The sequence below is a fragment of the Nannobrachium achirus genome, assembly GCF_963921795.1.
Source record: "Nannobrachium achirus genome assembly, chromosome: 18".
Taxonomy (NCBI): domain Eukaryota; kingdom Metazoa; phylum Chordata; class Actinopteri; order Myctophiformes; family Myctophidae; genus Nannobrachium; species Nannobrachium achirus.
In genome coordinates, this window is record NC_137825.1 from 35010828 (window position 1) to 35031178 (window position 20351).

Genomic DNA, 20351 nt, shown 5'->3' on the forward strand with positions numbered 1-20351 from the left:
GGGGGGGGGGAATCCTTTGAAACAGGTACAGTAAAGCTGGCTATTTTCACTACTTTTGCTTGACACTCGAAGCGAAAAAACATAAAAATATGTGGGAAGTTTCTTACCAACAACGACAATATTTTATTATATGAAATTAAGACGTGCAACAAGGACAGAAGGCGAGTGCGGGCATCATTCTCTTTACACTAGCTTTTTTCCCCCCTTTTTTCTTTTTGCCGTGCACCCAGCAAGGCTGTCGTGTCGTTTATGTTCAACTGAAGTTGTGCTCGCATTCCTTCTAGATTAACCATTACAGCTACACAAGAAATAACGGCGGTTTGTGCATCGTATACCACAACGTACGTATATGTACCAGCCCAAGGCGTAATACCATGTACGTAACAAAGTAAAGAACATACATACTGTATGTACTGCGTATTCACTGTCTCATCGTGTACGGGAAGACAAGACATCCTCATACCGTAACCTGTTAAGCAAGCCCCTGTGCATGTTTCTATATTTAGTTGTGTCCATAAATATATGAATGCTCTCTAATGCTGGGGAGATGTGAATCACTGGGCCGAAAGGAGGAAGAAAAACATGCCTCCTTTGCACTTTCCCTCACTTTTGCGGAAGTGATTCTCGCTGTGGGGAGCGGGGGGGAGGGGTTGGGATAGCTCTGGTCCTTAGCGTTAGAAGGAGTTCTACTTAACGCAGTGGTTCTCAACCTTTTCGGGCCGCGACCCCCAAAATAATCATATTTTAACTGGGGACCCCCCCAACCTGACGAGCACTAAGAGTTGAGGACTTACATTTTGTATAACTGTTTCTATTGTGAAAATAGCAGATCAACGCCTCGCAACTCATCTGGGGACCTCAACCCACAGGTTGAGAACCACTGCCTTAACATAGCGTGTCACCGATGATCCCTCGCCCAGCAGGAAAGGCAGCGCACCCTCTCGTCTCTAGTAAAAAATAAAAATACAATTTCGCTACTCACCAAAACAAAGATGGGTGTAGTGAGTTGAAAGCCTACTCTATATAGTGGGAGCACTCTGAGCCCCCCACCACACGTCTAAAATACATTTCTAGGGCGAAATGCAAAATAATCTACCGGACGGAGGCACTCTTCCTGGTTGACGGTATTTTTTTCCTATGTCGCAGAGACGAATAACATCCAACGAGGCTAATGCACTCAGTCCTCTGACCTGCGCGGCAGTAGTGAGTTGGCACCGTGATGGCAATAGTATAGATTTTAAAAACGAAGAAGTAGTGTTTAGCGTTTTGCTACCTTTCTCCAGCTCTACGGGGAACAGGTCCAGCCTCTCCACCCTCTTCTCGAGCTCGTACTCGGCAGACGCGGCCATGGGGTCCACGTCTTCATTACGTCTGTCGTAGTCCTCATTGGGGTAGGTGGCGAAAACCTGCAACACAGGAGGAGCGGATTAGTAATTACAATTACAATTCACAATGTAGGCACTTATCAGGAGCAAATGAGGGGAAAACCACATTCGCTAGAATTGAAGCTCATTTCCGGCCTGCTGTTCCTATTGATGGCCCAGCAGATGTCGTTATTTCACCTTCTATCGGTTGCAAAACATTATTATCTCAATGTATCTCAATGAGGTTTTGGGCAAATTTTACACTAGATTTTATTACCTTAGTAAACCTTTTCATAAACACTTGTTGTGTTGTGTTGTATGTTTTCAATCTCTAGTTTAAAGTCTTTTTTTAACATATCATCGTGATGTGTTTAGTAAACTAGTAAGACGCCCTAAGCGATCTCCATATATGGGCATAAAATCTCCATATATGAGCATAAAATGAAAATTGAATGTATTTGGCAGCAGACCGGACCCCCATCTGAGAAGATTTTGTCCCAGGGACCCCCAAACAAGATCTGTGTTCCAGAAGAACAAAAAGAAGAATGTTTCAGAAAAGGTGGTTTAACTGGTTATGATGCTATATTAATTAATTTGGCTTGGCAACCCCCTGGAACCCCTCAGAGGACCCCCGGGGGTCCCCGGACCCCACTTTGAGAAGCGGTGTCCAACGGCAGCCAATTAGGGCCGTGGTGTGACTGACTGCATGGCATGGTTTTACTCACAGCCACCCTCCAGCATGCTAATGCACCACTGCTGCAGCTGCTGCTGCTCACAAGTATGAGAGCATGCACGTACCCATCACACACACACATGCACACATCTATGCACACATGCATGCATGCACACACGCACACATGCATGCACATACCTATGCATACACGCAAGCACACACGTCTTGCATTTATCATTTTAAAATGATTTAAACTAGTGAAAACAGCCGATCTACAAGCACACAACGCCTCGCACCGCGAGGCGTTGTGTGCTTGTAGATCTGCTGTTTTCACTACCTTTGTGCGACGGCCTTGTATGATGAAGCAGGGTTTTACTTTGTGAAAAAATATATAAATTTGAAACTTGGAGATACGAGTTTCTGCCCGACAGTGACGATATTTATGACGTGAAATCGGGGCCACAAGGCTGTGACAACAAAAACGTGAGCTAATAGGTCCAATAGAACACAGCAATGGACATAGTGCTGGCATCGACGCGTCTTTGTGAGGAAAGTATTGGGAGGTGAAGATGAAGTGTTGGCATGTTCGTACAAACGAAAGGTTTTTGCATTGTCATTTTGTCTGCGCAGTGCTAACGGGAGCCCAAGCTCTGATGATGTGTTTCATAAACCATTCATTGAGAGCAAGACCAACTTTCAGCCCAAGACGAATGAAACATACTGTCATGTGTAAAACCTTCAAGTGGATGAAGATGGAGAAGATGGAATCCACTCAAAGCTAGAAAATACGAGCCAATGGCTGCATATGGAGAATTTTTTCTTTGATGTAATGGACAATATCCTCTTAGAAATACAGTATTGATGGAGATGACAATGTGATTGAAGAATTGCACTCAAAACTAAGCCAGCTGAATATCACTGATCTAGGCACTCACTCACTCACGCACACACATATATGCACACACACATGCACACAAAAATGCACACACACACAAACGCAGGCACAGGTAGACGAGTCTCTCTCTCTCACACACACACACACACACACACACACACACACACACACACACACACACACACACACACACACACACACACACACACACACACACACACACACACACACACACACACACACACACACACACACACACACACACGTTTGTAATTACTATACTTGTGAGGACATCTTAGGTTGGTGCTTTTATTTATGATTTAATTTGAAATGTGTTTGGGCCATTTTTAACCCTCAGCCTGAAGCCAAACATATACAGTATATGTGCAGCAACAACAACAACAATGGCGTGCAGCTAAGTTTAAATCAGGCATAACCTAAACTCTGAATGTCCAACCCGAACCCCAACCTGAATCTGTTCCTGTTTTAACCATAAAACAACCATTGTCCCCTTTGAGGCCCAGGAAAACTGTCCCTCACAACGACTCTCATACTCTACTACGCACGCACACACACAGTGTGAGCAGAGGAGAGCTGGCTGAATTATAAAAGGCCTTACTCTTGGACTTCCAAGGTTATTATGCATCCCTCGCATGCTCCGCTACCCACACTCTGAGCTACAGGACCTTTTCTTTCTCTCTCTCGCTCTCTTTCTCTCCTTCCCTTTTCTTTTCTGTCCCCCTGCGCTACACCAGTGCTTCTAAAACATTTTCATGTCACAAACCCCCCAAATTGATTCTGTGTTTGGACCGCGCTTCCCCGTCTCGAATATGTTGTGCCAGAACCCCAACAAGTCAAGAATGATTCCAAATGTTTCAACATTTTTTCACATGTTTCCAAAATGTTTGGTCGCACCATTACCTTGTAGGTCGGCCGAAAAATGTAATAGGGCTTAAAGTGTTCTTAAACTGTTCCTCCTTTTTTGCTGCATGGGGACCCCCTGGAATCCCCTCAAGGACCCCTACTTTGAGAAGCACTGCACTACACAGTAACATCTCAGTTGCTTCAGTCCCCCCCCCCCCCCTCCCTTCCTGACCTGAGCGGTCACATGGGCTCCGTCTCCCCTGGCAACCCCTCAGAGTAAAGCCCTCATCAGTGTTGACAGTAGGCTTGTCCCAGCCAGCCTGAGAGCTTTATACTGTATCATTGTATGTTCATGCATCATTCAACACACACACCACAACATCGGGCAGAAACCGCTTATCTCCATATTTGTTACTTTTCATGGGTCTTTGAATATTTTGTCTTCTAAATCCTTCTATGTTTTTTTTTTAAAAACCTATGTTTCTATGTCAGTGGTGCTCAAACCTTTTCATGTCAAGGACCCCCAACATGATATGTATTTGGCCACGAACCCCCATCTCAAAATATTTAGTTCCAGGGACCCAGAGAAAACAAATATTTTACAAATGTTCACTTTAAAATATATATATTCAAATATTTTGCACACATTTTCACAACTTTTCAAAAATAGCAGATCTACAAGCTGGCATCGCAGCTCGCAGCGCGGCACTTGGCGCTGTGTCACACAAGACATTTTCGAAAATAGCCTATCTACAAAATCACAACGTCACACACCTGTGACCAGTGGGTCGCTCAAAAATAGAACATATACCTCGTTGTAAAGGTGACTAATCAACAATAACAACGGTATAAAATACAATATAAATTGGTATTATTGAAGGGGAGTAATATTAGTTAAGTTCCCAAACTTTTCTTGAGAAGTTGTCTAAAAAACATATTTACACATTTCAAGTCATATACGTGCACGCACGCACGTACGCGCGCGCGCACGCACGCACACACACACACACACAACTCCTCCCTCCGAAATCGATCTAGCAAACGCCCTACAAGCTCACAACAATAAAAATTAACAGTTCGGCCTCCTGCAGAAAGATGGCGTGAAGTCATTACATCTAGTTGACGTAAACATAGCGGCCAATCCTCTATTATTAGTATTTTTATTATAGCGCCTGTAACTGTTATCACCTGAGTATTTAGAGGCCAGTCTGTATACTGTAACGTGAGTCATCATATCAATGACGCACCAACCTGAGACAGTTCATAGTCACCCAGGCAGACAGATATTCCTGGAAATTGTATTTATGTATGTGATATGTATTATTATTATTAGGCCTGGGACTTTAACTGATTAATTTAGATTAATTAATTAGAGAAAATTAACACGAGTAAAGAAATTAAAGCATTTTAATTGCGCATAGTTTTTGCACCATAGAACCTTCTCACTGGACAAGCTTCAGGCGAACCGATCATACCGTTGCACCAACCAACAGTCAACAAACCCCAGTGCACGCAATGGGAGAAGCTGCCGATCAGACCGCTTATTTGCTCGGCCCAGTGGACAAATATTCCAAAATATCAAATATTTATATGCGATTAAACATTTCGATTAATTAATTACAAAGCCTTATTTTTTAGGTCTCAGACCTAATTATTATTATTATAATGTATCAATTTAGTGAGAGTGTAATGATGTTGGTCCTGGCACAGACCTTTTTCCAATGGCTTCTGATTTAGGTTAACCTTTGTGTTTAGGCGGATTAAGCACAATGTGGATTAAAACTCACTGCACACAAACCATAACGGGCCTTATGTTTACTACAACAACTACAGTATGTAACAGTGGATAAAACCATAACCACCACCACAACAACAGCCCACCCAAACACGCAGGACTTTCCACTCCGCTCCGCCAACGTGGCCACTCCACTTTCCTGTGAGTCTCAAAGACCGAAGAAGGGGCCCTGGCTGGTTCTACGCCCAACCACAGTAATCCAGTACATTTACTCTGGTTACTGTGTGACTTTCACTGCATTTCAAAGACCAAATGACTCATTTCTAGCCCATTTAGAACGGGGTGCACATTATTGTGTATCATTATTTTATGCTTTAACTATTGAAAAATAGCAGATATACAAGCTCACAGCGCGGCACCGAGTGCCGCGCTGCGAGCTTGTAGATCTGCCATTTTTGAAAAATCGTGAAAATTCGAATTTTGACCCGATTCTATAAGTGTCTTTTGAATCCTCCTAAGATTGTTTGAAAAACCCTATGTTTCTATGTCAGCAATCTGGCTATAGCCATCGTCAAAGAAAAGGTCCTTTTCACTTAACTGGAGCTCAGTTAGCCTGTTCTTGAGAGACTACTATGTCAGTGGTTCTCAAACCTTTTCATGTGAAGGACCCCCAAAAGGATATGCATTTGGCCACGGACCCGCATCTCAAAATATTTAGTTCCAGGGACCACCCAGAAGCAACATTTGAGTTACAAACGTTTGCTTTGAAAAATACATATAGTCAAAGATTTGCACACATTTTCACGACTTTTTCAAAAATAGCAGATCTACAAGCTCGCAGCGCGGCACTCGGTGCCGCGCTGTGAGCTTGTATATCTGCTATTTTTCACTGGTTAAAGCATTCAATAATTCTAGGCCTAAATGGGCTAGAAAAGGGACATTATGAAATATCTACAACGCGTCACATCGACTACTAGACTACTAGTAAACTGCACCTGAGCTATCACTGTAATTGCCATCTCTTTGCCCAAAAAAGGCTGATCTACATGCTCTCAACACGTCGCCTTGCAACCCGCTGAGAGATTGTAGATCTGCATTTATTTATTGTTTGTGCTAATTTCCCCCACAGAATGTGGATGCGGGGAATTCTTAGTGCACTGAAGCCCGGACTGCTGGCATAGCGGTCCGGGCACCTACAGTAGGCTCCAAAGTAGCCTGACAGCACATTGTGGGTTCGAGTCCCGATGGCCTTTGCTTCATGTTACTCCCCATCTCTCTCTCTCCCCATTTTCTGCTTCACTACTATCCTATCAATATAGGCAAAAAAAATCATCTTAAGAAAAACAAACTGAGAAAAGCAGCCAGCACACAATAAATGTCCTTTTCACATAATCTATTTACCTCTCTACGGACAGAGCAACGGGTGCATTTCAACCTAACAGCTCTTCCTCAGTGTTATCAACTGTTTTCTCAGTCTCATGACATTGTTGAGCCGTGCGGTCCTTGAGACTTTTGTCTGATCTGGAGTGTTTTTTTTGCGGGCGATGCTCTGCTTTTTTACAGTGCTTTGTCTCAGTGAAAACTGCATCCTTCAGATGTGTGCCGTGACCTGCAGCCTGCAGCGCTGCTGTAGATCTGGGCTACTACCACTCAGTGGCGTCAGTTCAGCAAAAGCTAGGGTATGGCAAAGATGGGAGTCCTCATGGAAAATAGGCATTATATTTTGGATAGCACGGTTCTATTGTGAAAATAGCAGATCTACATGCTCACAACGCGTTGTGAGCATGTAGATCGGCTATTTTCACAATGTCTGAAAAAAAAATAACCTTTTGTCAGTTTTTTACACAGGTTTATACAGTTTCTTGGGCTGGATATGGCAGCCTGGAACGGTTGTTCAAGTGCAGCTAAACTTGGCATGTTAGTAAACGTGCCACAATTAACAATAATGCATTGCACCTGTGCAGCTGACCTACGGAACCCAGGAATATACCATTTTGTCAAGATGGGGAGAATACAAGTGTGGAGAATATAATTATAATACCTTGTTAAAGTGACCATTTTGTTAAATTTTTCATTTGTAGTTATTTTACTGTAATTTAACAACATAATAACCAGCGCAGATAGACAAATATTTAAAAGTAACTTTTATTTTCCCCCCTGGACCCAGGGTATGGCAGCTGCATACCCCTGCCATACCCAATTGACGCCTCTGCTACCACTAGCACTGGTTGGTTGACGCAGTGTGTCAACACTTACCCCTTCCAACGTCAACACTTCCTCTACACAGGATCACCCCACTCTGCGCAGACACACCTAATGGGATCCTCGTGTCATGATGCCGCTCATCACCACCACCCTCTGCCCAGTGTCGATTTTGACAACTAAAACTATGACGAAAAGCATACGAAGTGGAGGATCTGCAAGCTCGAACCGGAACACGTAGCGACGGGTTTCGACTTCGAGCTTGCAGGTCTGCTACTTTTGAATTTGAATCCTGAAAAGTAACATGCTTTTAGGTCTTTATTTATGTGCTTTTATTATCATGTTTTTATTGTATTGGAGCTTCCGAGCGTAAGATTTTCACATGTATGTACCCAGTGCATCTAAGAGACAAATATAGTGAATCTGAATCAGTTTAGGAATTGACAGAGACGATACATAAGGGTATTTTCAGAGCATGTGATGATGATCAATCAATCAATCAATCAATCGACTGTGTTCCGGCTTGGATCAATGGAAAATTAACGCAATATTAAAGTGGTAGTAGTTCCTATTTAGCAGCATCACAGTGAAAAGGTTATTTGTCATATCATAATTAAGTGTTTTGCCAAGTTATTTGAGGGGCAATATCCCCACTGTGAGGCAATTGGGCTCCAGGCACCACTGCAGTAAAAAAGATACAATCATAGGAAGAGTTAACGTCGCAATAAAAACGCCATCAATTATTAACAAATAAATAAAACGATACAAACGTATAACCACAGCAGGCAGCAGCCTATATGCAATAAAAAGTGAGAGCCACAGGGCCTTTCTCCCCGTTAGTGGAGACAAACATTGGGATTAAGGCAGGGAGGGGCAGGGCTTTGCTGGGGGAGAATGCTGCTGCTGCTGCTCCAGTTGTGGTGGATAGTAGGTCAGTGTAGCCTAACAGATGGCTAGGAAACACCCTCCCCTCCCTCCCTCTCTTCACTACCCAGCCCAGTGCCTGCCTGGGATGTCCTACAAACAGCCCTGTGGTGGGCAGCAGGCTGCGGTAGTAGCGTTTGTTCGTGCTACCAGCACGTGTGTGTGTGTGTGTGTCTATATAGCAGTGGTTCTCAAAAGCTTTTTTTTTTTTCATGTCAAGGACCAGGCACATGCACACATAGACATCAAAGGGGGCTTGAGCCCCATGCCCTTTTATCCTTCTGTGAAGAAGTACCCTCTCCAGATCCATGAATGGTGAAAGAAATTGATTATGCTTAGTTCAGTGTGGGATCGAGCACCGAAAATAGCCGACCTCCAAGCTCACAACGCGTCGCGCTGCGACTGAGCACAGGGGTCTGGTATTTTCACCAAAATGCCCTTTTAGAAATTTCAGCCCCTGCCTCTCAAACATGTAGAGACATCACTTTGCTGGCAGGGGGGGGGACCCCATGGAACCCCCCCTCAAGGACCCCTGGGGGACCACTTTGGTCTATAAAGTGCGTCCACTCTGGACTGTGAAACGGCATTCAAAAAACATTCATCAACAGTGACACACAGACATGACTCTTTAAAATGACTTAAACAAGCGGGTTGGGTCGGCCTCTGCCCTCCTGTAGTTTGGTTCCAACGTTGGCCTCTCCTCCCTCTGGGCTGGGATGTGGCTGCGGCCGGGGGCAGTGCAGTAACTAGCTAGCAGTTACAGTGGTTACACTCCCCCAACACACACGCGCGCGCGCACACACACACGCATGTCATGCAAACCTCCTCCCCCCGAAAATCCATCTAGCAAACGCCCGTCAGGCCAGCTACCAGTGTTGCCAGACTTTGCGAGAGACATATAAGCAACCAGGTCTATGAAAACAAGCCCAAAAGAAGGCCACATGAGCACTTTATAAAGCTATATACTGTATGTATAAGTCGGCTATTTTCACAAAAATCTTGAAATAATAATGTGGAATTTTTGGGGAAAAGAATTTAACATTCTAAACAACACAGCACAGCTTCAGATGGGGGTTTTAGGGACAAATATATATTCATTATATTCATTTGGAGAGTATTTGACATAAAAACATTTGAAAACCACTGTTTTTAATAAATACAAATTGGAAGCAAGCCCAAATAAGCAACCATACTTTAGAAACAAAGCCCCAAAAAATCCACAACCCGCAAACTACCAATATTTACAAGCAACTTTACGGAGAAAGAAGCCCAAAAAGTAGCTTATAATAAGCCGACATGGCAACAAAGGCCACTGTTCCTTTTCCCTTTCTTGTCTGTCCACAAAAACAGATCTAAATTTGGAGCGAGCCAATAGGATGTTTCGGAGGTGGTGCGGTCGGTCGGTCGGGTTTTCCAGAAACAGAAATAGTTTGTTTCCAAACTGTCTCTCTCTCTCTCTCTCTCTCTCTGCGTAGAAGCACCCCATGGCTTTCCAATATTTATTTATTTATTGGAGCGGTTAGCCACTAACCTCTGGCATCTAGCTTTGTCTGTCTGTATGTAAAGTACTGTAGGTACGTATGTCCGTAACACACTTGACTCATTGGACAAGCTTCGCGGGACGTTTAATGAAATTAAATTAAAATGTCACTTCACACTGGGTGTGATCTTTAACCGATTACGACCTGGAATTATTTTATACTTCAGCTATTGAGAAATAGCAGATATACATTGTAGAGCTGCTATTTTTCAAAGCAAACTTTTGTTAACTCCTTGGAACAACATATTTTGACTTTTGAGATGGCGGTCCTGCGTTGTTTTGGCCCGCCGTTTATTCCACTTCGAGAGCTCTCTCCGCCTCTATTCAGTCCGTGGCGTTTCATTAGCCGAACCTCTCTCCATAATATAATGTGTGCCGTGGCTGAGGCGCGGTCGTCACTCCCACTGTCTCGCAGCGACTCACTGGCCCCAATATTCTGGCTGCAATTAACCCACTATTCTGAGATATAGCCTATTAGTGTCAGCAGGCTTGTGTGACGCTTAATTAAACACCATCAGCTGGTTAAGGCATGCAAAGAGACCAAACAAAGCACTAATTATGGCAGGCGTCTCCCTCCACACGAACACAATGTAAGCTAACTCCTTCGACAGCAGTGCCGCTATTCCAAGCACCACCAGTAAACACAAGTTTGAACGGATCCGGGCCACAAGAACAGGGTAAGCTAAACTGCTCCGAAATCTTCCCGGAAGTGGGGAAACCCTTTTCAGGAAATGGAAAAACATAACCTGTGTTCCAATGGATCCAGTGTAGTTATTTATTTAGGCACAACAAGCTCTTGTTAAAACATTTCATTGGTTCAATATTTATAAAACTGCATACACACACTTTACCACTCTCACTTAAAAAAATAGCAGTTCTACAAGCTAGCTCAGCTATTCTTTTGCTAGTTTTGTGTGCGACTGTAGTATGACGAAGTAGAGCAATCATTGATACATGACCTGATGACCTATGATTAATCTATTGTATTGTATAATGCTGCTTCGTCGTATGTCTTATCTCCACATTTTAACTTTTTGTGTTTTCTAGTAAATCAACGCCCACTTGATCATGCTACTGCGTCACAAAAAAACATTCACGCCACGTTTTTCAAGCTTGTAGATCTGCTATTTTTGCTGTTTCTGAATTTCAATCCTGAAAAGTACCAGTTTTGGACATATATGAGGTTTCCACCCGACAGAGACGACTTGCTTGACGCCGCTATTTGAAGCTGGCGTACCAACCAAAATTCTGAACGCAATGACAAACATCCTCACCTCATCCTCAACATAAAATGAAACATGGGAGATACAAGGTTTCTGCCCCCGACAGCAGTGGCGAGATTCAGGAACCCCGGGACCGGTGGCACTTTAAAGAGCCACGGAATTAAGATGCACCCCTCGCCTGCTACCAGGAGTAGTGTTCTCCTGCAGCCAACGTATTGGACATGGAGAGCAGGCTTCGTCATGGAAACGGTTGCCGTAGCGCCCAGAGGGCATGTCTAATTTCTGGCAGGGCTTGTGTCATTGGTCAGCAGCAGTTCTCTTAAACCCATTTAGGCCTAGAATTATTGAGTGCTTTAACCAGTGAAAAAATATACAAGCTCACAGCGTGGCACCGAGTGGAAGGGAAGGATGCGGATGCTATTAAAGAAAGAACAGAAAAAGTGGGCGTCCACGAATCAACGAGTCTGCCTTTATATGACAGACTGCTGCAGGTAAAGCCATGTGAGACTGAGTGAGAGAACAGCAAGCAGACATATGTATTTAACTTGTCACGGTAATGGCAGGTTTAGACAATGGACAAACAGCACTCAGACACGATGACAGTAATATTATGTAACCCCCCCCCCCCAATCCCCATCCTCTCTCTCTCTCTCTCAGTCTCTCCCCTCCTCTCCCCGATTTGACGCAGTAACCTGAGTGGGTGGGTACGCCACTACAACGCGTGCATGTGTGCCTCTCCACCACCACTGCAGGGCCGGGGAAATGGGGCCAGTGTGACCTTGCTGATAACCAAGTCTGGTCTCCCACCCACCCTTCCTGTGGGTAACATGGGAGGAAAGAAAACCCTATGGTGTCCAAATTACGGGCGGTTTCAGAATACCTTGACACGCCGTGATGCATGAGCTCTCCCCGCACAATAACGACCTCGTTGGCAGCGGCGGAAAAGTAACGAAGTACATTTACTCAGGTTATACGATTTGTGTGACTGAGGAGCTGAGGTGCACTTGCTTTACTTGAGTGTTTTTCTAGTTTTTTGATACTTTAAAACTTCTACTACTTCTACATCAAAGGCATTGGCACCTTTTCTACTCCACTGAAATTATTTGACAAGTTACTTTTAGATTATTCATATAAAACCTTACATTGGCCGCTTGAGCCCTATTCTATACTTAAGCTATATGGTCAAGCTACAAGCTCACAGTGCGCCGCGTGGCAAGTTGTGAGCATGTAGACTGAATATTTTCAAAAAATGTTTGACAAATTCTCTTAACATTTGAGTACTTTTACGTTGGTATTTTGATGCCAATGCCTTTGTACTTTTACTCAAGTCAAATACAGACTTTCACTTGCAATAAGAGTACTTCTTCTTTCACTGCTACAGGATAAAATACATTAAAAAACCCTATGGATTCCACGTAACGGCGTGGTTGCATTGCAGAACACCTTGACACGCGGTGATGCATTGCCTCTCCCAGGACAATAACCTCACCGGGCTGACCTGAGCAGCGAACATGAAACCCGGCCCGGCTTGTTTTATTGTAGACGTTAGCATTCTCTCTTGGCTTTTCGCAGAGTCTGGGCACAGAAACATCCTCCTCTCGATTCAACTCAATACCTCTGCCCCGCATGCTTGTTCGGCTGATATTCAATAGCCTCCTCCCATCCTTTGTTAGAACATTACAACAGCCTCTGTTTGTATTAAGGATGCGGGTAGCAAAGATAAAAAAAAATCATAGGGGTTCGTTCTGTGACTGGGCCGGGGCTGCCAGCTCCATGTGTGTGTGTTAAAGAGTTGCGTAGGCAGCAAAAACCCACGAAAGAGAGAGAGAGAGAGAGAGAGAGAGAGAGAGAGAGAGAGAGAGAGAGAGAGAGAGATAGAGAGAGAGAAAAGAAAGCCAGGTGATTTTATTGGACAGAAAGAAATCAGATTATTTCTGTCTCGGAGTGAGTGGGAGTCGCGAAAATACACTAGAGATTATCAGAGTTAATCATCATTCTTACACATTTTCAGGGGGAAAATCTTCCAAAATAGCAGATCCTACCAGCTCACAAACGCCATTGTGAGCTAGTAGACCTGCTGTTTTAGAATGGACAAAGTATAAAATGACGCCGAAACGCGTCCACGTTTGCTGTGTTTGTCCTATACAGTAAGGTGGTTAATGCATGTTTTGTATTAATCATCCGAACAGGCAAAGTAACTAAAGACGTCAAGTATAAAGTACAACATTTGCCTCCGAGATGTAGAGGAGTAGAAGTGTAAAGAAAAACATAACAAAATGACTTAAGTACAGCACTTGAGTAAATGTACCGCCACGGCACTGGTGTAAACGAGTCAAACGGGACAGAGACAAAACCAAACAAACAAAATGAGACGTGAGTGGAAGCTTCCTGTGTTCAACAACAAGGCAGCCCAAGAGACAGAGACAGAGACAGAGAGAGAGAGAGAGAGAGAGAGAGAGAGAGAGAGAGAGAGAGAGAGAGAGACACAGAGAGAGACAGAGACAGAGAGACACAGAAAAGAGGGGGACGGATCTGTGACGATTACAATGTTGCTATTTTTACTAACGCAAAAATAAAAAACACACACACACACACACACACACACACACACACACACACACACACACACACACACACACACACACACACACACACACACACACACACACACACACACACACACACACACACACACACACACACACACACACACACACAGGGTGAGAGACTGGTGACAGAGTGAGAGAGGGAGTGACAACTAGAGAGCAAGTGGGGGAGGAAGAAGTCAGTGATTGCCATGTCTGTTTATTATGAGCTACTTTGGGCTCATTTTATTTTTTTCTCTGTAAAGCCACTTGTAAATATTGGTAGTTAGGTGTGGGTTGCGGTTTTTGGGGTTCTGTTTCCAAATTAGTTGCTTATTTGGGTGTGCTTCCTAATGTCGTTTAAACCAGTGGTTCTCATGTCAAGGCCCCCTCAAATTATAATGTATTTGCCTGCAGAAATCTTTTTGTGTATATACACAATCACATACACTTTTTTTTTTTAAATGTTTAAAAAAATTATCATTTTTTCCCGTTTTTCAAGATTTGTTTTGAAGATAGCAGCTCAACTCCACGTTGTGAGCTTGTAGATCAAATAGCCGCTGTATATAGCGTTCATGTGGCCTAGTCTCTTCTTTTGGGCTTTTTTTCATAGACCTGGTTGCTTAGTTCTCTCGCAACATCCGGCAACACTGCCTCAAATGTTTTACTTACGTAACAGTAGCAATACCACATCCTCTATGTGTATTTTCAAATAGTCAAAGTAAAAAATAGAGCTTAAGTGGTTAATGTACTGTCCTGTATGTCTTGTAATAATACTCTTCATCTGCAATGTAACAAGTACTGTAACTAACAATATCTGTCAAATAGCTGTAGCGTAACTGTAGTGAAATGTAGTGGAGTATAAAGTATTGAAAAGGGGAAATGCTCAAGTAGCCTGAAGTAACTCAAAATTCTACTCTAGTACAGTATTAGTGTAAATATACTTAGTTACTTTCCGAAGGTGTCAGAGGGAGTGAACTAAGTGTGTAGTGTGAATCGTGGGCCCAGGTAGTGAAGCTGTCTGTACCAGTTTGAGAAGAGACTGAAAGGGAATACACAGAGATAGGTTTGCCACAGACGTTTTAGTTGACCTTGTACCAGTGATTTGTACTGTCATGAAACTGTACTTTTTCCTATGCAAACTTCTAATACATTCTTCATTCTTCAATCAATCAAATGCCACAGACGTTCAACCAGTGGTGGACAGTTAACTAAGTAAATGATCATATTCTCCCCAGATTCGGCACAAACATGGGGATTCATTCATTCTATTATAATGCCACCAAAATGTGGAATGCCCTACCAACAAACAATACATTAAAAAGTGTGACTCACTCACTCACTTATCACATAGCCTAGGGGGCCGTAGGGGTGTCATGGTCAGGGGTCATCAATCAATATGTCCTGACACAGACATATACTGTGTCCGTGGCAAGACTAGGCCTGGTCAGTGGCAAATTCTAGATTTTCTGTTTTACACACAATTATAGACCCAATTACTGAATATCTGTCTACAGCCTTCAGAATCCGTATGATTTACTATGACACTACATTTCACATTAGGAGTCCGCTATAGGACAGCGGTTCTCCAACTTTTTTCAAGGACCCCCATAACTCTGAGAGTGTTCAAATGGAACCAAATGGACCCGTAAGGGTCTTCTAGACCAATGGTTCTCAACATGTCGGTCGGGAACTCGGGATCTCCAGAGGGGTCCCCAAATGACTTTGAGGGATCCACAGATGTTCAGCTAAATGTTAACATTGTTTTCTCACTCCACAGTAAACAGGGCATCTGCACATTTCTTAAGTGACAATTTAAGGACTTTAAAGACCTTTTTAGTACCTCTGGTCAAACATTGGTCAAATTGTCAAATATTAGAGGCAGAAATTGGGAAAATAACAGATCTACATGCTCAGTGCTCACAACGCCTTGCATGTAGATCTGCTATTTTCACAATGGAACAGATCGAGTCAAACTAAATGTAATGCCAACTCCTACAATTCCATGTGCTCGTCAGGGTGGGGGGGGGGGGGGGTCCCCAGTTCAAATATGATTATTTTGGGGTCACAGCCTGATAAGGTTGAGAACCACTGTTCCTAGACTTTGACAAGTAAACAAGTACTGGGATTTCTGAGCACGTCTTTGTCCGCCATGGCTTTCGGCCCACACGGCCACGATAACAACAACAATCCCTAATTATGGCAGAGCGCCGAGCTGCTGCTCGCACTGGGCGGTGGGAAAGTATGCGCTAAAAATGGCCATGCAACGAGCCACTTCCTGTTTCGGAGGGGTGACTGGGAGTGATACTGTGCGACTTGGAAACAGGCCCGGTGTTACAGTAGCATGAGTGTTGTACAGTGATGACATTTGAGCTATAGAATAAAGAGAAAGGCCCTCCCCCGTTTGACCTTGCTGACCCCTTTTACGCCTATGCATGCTGCCCCACACCACATCTCCATAACAAAGACCTCACTGGGAGAGAGTGAAGAGGGCTCTCACAGCAGTGGTTCCCAAACCTTGGGTCGGGGGACCCATTTTGGGGTCGCGGATCCATTTCTTATGGGTTGTGACTGTGAGCTAGCCTAGCTGCAGCTATACCATCATCCACCCATGTTAAAACAAGGAGGGAATGATACTGCAGTTAGTTAGCTAGATGCATTAGTATCTAGGCTGGTTATACCAGGCTAACTGTGAGCAACCTGGGGCAAACCCTGTTCGCTGGAACTGAAGCTCACTTCCATTGAGAGTGAGAGTGAATGAATCCCTAACCTAAGCCACAGATAAAGATGATGGACAGTATTTGGACTTGCATCATGTCTAGAATAGTTATGCAACCCACGGCTGCCTCGTCGAACCGTTTACTCCTGAACTCCATCTTTGACCTACTGTAACTTTAGCAAAGCTAAACACACACCATAAGAGATGAATACAACCGGAATCACATCCCATCCAGAATTAATTTAATACATCTCTTCACAGCATCTTGGGTCGAGGAAAATCAAATCAAATACGCTTTGTGTGGGCCAGTGCGCAATTGCGCATGTTATCTCGTGTGCAACGGTCGGGGAGGGACGGTGAAATCGAGAGCGACATTCGACTCGAGCGGTCGTGATCCGGAACTGAAACACCTCGGTTAACACATGACTTGTACTCAGTTTCAAGCCAGTGAGTCACTCACCTGATCTAAAAGCCTGATCTAAAAGCTCACAACACTTCGCGCTGTGATGCGTTGTGAACTTTTAGATCTGGTATTGTCGGTGAGCGGCACGATGCGAAACCAAAGTATAAATCGGGCATTTACTGGAATGAGGGAGCGATCTGTGATGTGCAGTGTCAGGACCCAGTGTCTGTCTAGGGCTGGATACCTCTAGGCACAGTGGTGAAAGTAACTAAAGTACATGCACTCAAGTACTGTACTTAAGTACAATTTTGAGGTATTTATTTGTATTTAAACTGTTCAATACTTTCACTACCCCCACTCAGAGGATAGTATTGTACCGGTACTTGTAATCCACTACTAATTAAATGAAAACTTTAGTTACAACTAACTTTGTGTGGATTATTATTACAAAACACCCTAACCACAACCGCAATGTGACGCATCGTGAGCTTGTAGATGTTTCTAAATATTTTTACACATTTTGAACATTCTGCACAATGAGTAGGTTATTTCTAATTTTGGTACTCTATGTTTATTTTGATGCCGATGCACGTTTCCTCAAGTACAATTTGAATATGGGATTTCTACTTGTAACTACATTGCAGTACTGATTCTTTTACTTAAGTAAAACATGTGAGTAGCTCTTCCATCACTGCTCCCGCCACAGCAGAGCACAGCGGAGCAGAGCTGAGAAACTGACGCTGCTCTCTGGGTCATTACACCCCCAGCCCCTGCCAGACTCTTTAAATCATCTCCACATCCTCTCCCTTCCTCTCTGCTCTCATCTCACTGGCCCATACAGCCACAACACCAATGGCACATTTATAGAGCGACACTCTATGCAAAGCCTTTTACAATGCGTGAGTTACATTCACACACACATTCACAGACACACAGACACACAGACACACAGACACACACACACACACACACAGACACACAGACACACACACACACACACACAGGTGGCGGAGGAAACCATGTAAGGCACCGACGGACCTGCTCATCGGGATCGGTTTTGGGTTCAGTGTCTTGCTCAAGGACACTTTGACGCCAACCACAGGGGGAGCAGGGGATCGAACCAAGAACCTTCCTGGGTTCACAAGCCTCTATTCCCTATACCTCCTGATGCACTGCTACCCCAACAAACATGCTGTCGGAAGCGCGGAGGGAGGAGCAGGTAGGGGTTACGGGTTAGTGGGGGGGGGGACGTTCATTTCAGTGAACGAACGATTTTGTTCATGTTCACGTCAATGATCTGTTCGAATGATCACGTTCACGTTCACCAGTCAGTAGCGCTATTGTCTTGTAAAAAACACTTTCACAGGAGCATTATTATAACGTGCGATGGGGGGGGGCAGTTATGGCCACCCCCATGTTGGCCGCCTACATGCTAGTGGGAACTGGGCTTCTCTCTCTCTCTCTATCTCCCTAATAACTCCTTAATGTCCTTCTCCTTTCTTTTGACCGATAAAAACTGCTCACTTGGTTTCTGCTGACCTCTCTCACTACTGGCCTGAGCAGCAGAGTAGTGTGTCTCTCTTCTCTTCTCACAATAGGAACTCCAACCCCCGCCCAAACCCTATCCTAACAATCATTTACAGAGAGAGAGGCAGCTCCCAGTGCACTTTCAGATAAGGATCAGTGGCTCATTCAGGGCCATGTCTGATGCACGGTGGTGGGAATGCAGGCCAGGGCCATTAGCAGGCTGGGAACAGCCAACTCAGTGCTCCCATGGTGGACACTGACTGTCAACCTGCCGTCATTATTTTGGACATGACATTGTAGGCAAAAGATTGCACCATTTTCAAGCCTTTTCAAAAATAACAGAGAATAACAGATCTAGATATCTATTTCAGCTTCTGTTTCTTTTCTTTTTTGGCTTAAATGGTTAAAGTGATGGCAGTTATTCTGACAGACACTGCAGAACCAAAGATGGGCATTACATATGATGATAATGATGACGATGATGATACAACTACAGCACGTTTTTGCCAGGTTGTGCGCGAACACTTTCACTTCCTTCACACAAAAGGAAGCGGAAAAAAAACTATTTTTGGCCTCAAGGTTAACTTGAATGATTGACTTGAAGAACAGCCTACACGGCTTCTATAATGGCTAAACCCACAATGCTTTGTTTTCAAGTGTTGTGCGCAAACGTCAGTAGCATTACAACAGTTATATAAAACGCTCTAGTGCAGTGGTACTCAAAGTGGATTCCAGGGACTATCTGGGTTCCTTTAGGGGCGTCTAAATTGACCCTTACACGTCTTTAACTTTGACAGTGTACAAATCAACCCGTTAGGGTTCATTTGGTCCCATTTGTACACTGTCAAAGTTAAGGGGAGACCTTCAAATTTCAAAGTTTGAGAACCACTGCTCTAGTGTGATCAAGTAGGGATGTTGATTTATGTGTGCATGTGCATGTGCGTGCGTGCGTGCGCGCGTGTCGGCTCTCACCTTAATGTTATCGGTGCTGAAGCGGATCTTCCTGGAGGGGGGCGGGTCCTCTTCGGGCGGCAGGCCGCTGATCTCCACACAGCTGGACTCGGGCTCATAACTATCATCCTCCTCCTCTTCCTCCTCTTCCTCCTCCTCCTCCTCCTCCCCCTGGCTCCCTGCCAAGTCCTCCCCCACCGCGCTGTACGAGCTGATGTCCAGGGAGTCGGGCCCCCCGACTCCCGACTGCTCCTCCTTCAGGGTCCCCCCGTCTTCGCCCCTCACCCCTGTGTCCACCCCTCCGCCCTCCCTCTTCGTCTCCGCCTCTACGTCGGCCCGTAGCCCCGGCTCCGGTGAGGAGCCGCCCTGGCGGTCCTCGCCGTTCTCCAGCGAGCCATGTTGGTGGTGATGAGCGTCGTCCCTGGAGCGCTGCTCCACCCCGGCGCCGTCCTCCGCCTTGGCCTCCACGCCCGCGTCCGAGACGCTCTTCCGCTCGCGCTCGCTCGATTCCGTCGTCGTCGGTTCCGCCTGGCTCCCGTTCTGGCCTCTGTTGTTCAGGCTGTCGGCGCTGGCCGCCGCCGCCGCCTTCGGCCCCCTGGGGGTCCGCGTCGGAGGAGGAGGCCCCCCTCTGGCCAGGGCTGTCACGATGACAAGATTTAAGAAGTTGATGATTAGTTCAGATAATGGAGCTTGGTGATTGAATTGCGTTTGACGCTGAACACTGGAACATGTGTGAATACACATTT

General features: G+C 44.7%; 1 protein-coding gene across 1 annotated transcript in view; it reads right to left on the reverse strand.

Annotated features, from left to right (window-relative positions):
- LOC308303045 (neurabin-2-like) overlaps positions 1 to 20351 on the reverse strand; it is a 54588-nt gene that overhangs the window by 28330 nt on the left and 5907 nt on the right. The window contains exons 5-6 of the mRNA XM_080747364.1: positions 19627 to 20243; positions 1274 to 1406 (exon numbers count right to left, since the gene is read on the reverse strand). Of these exons, the coding sequence (XP_080603490.1) occupies positions 1274 to 1406; positions 19627 to 20243 (750 nt within the window). The remainder of the gene's footprint in view (positions 1 to 1273; positions 1407 to 19626; positions 20244 to 20351) is intronic.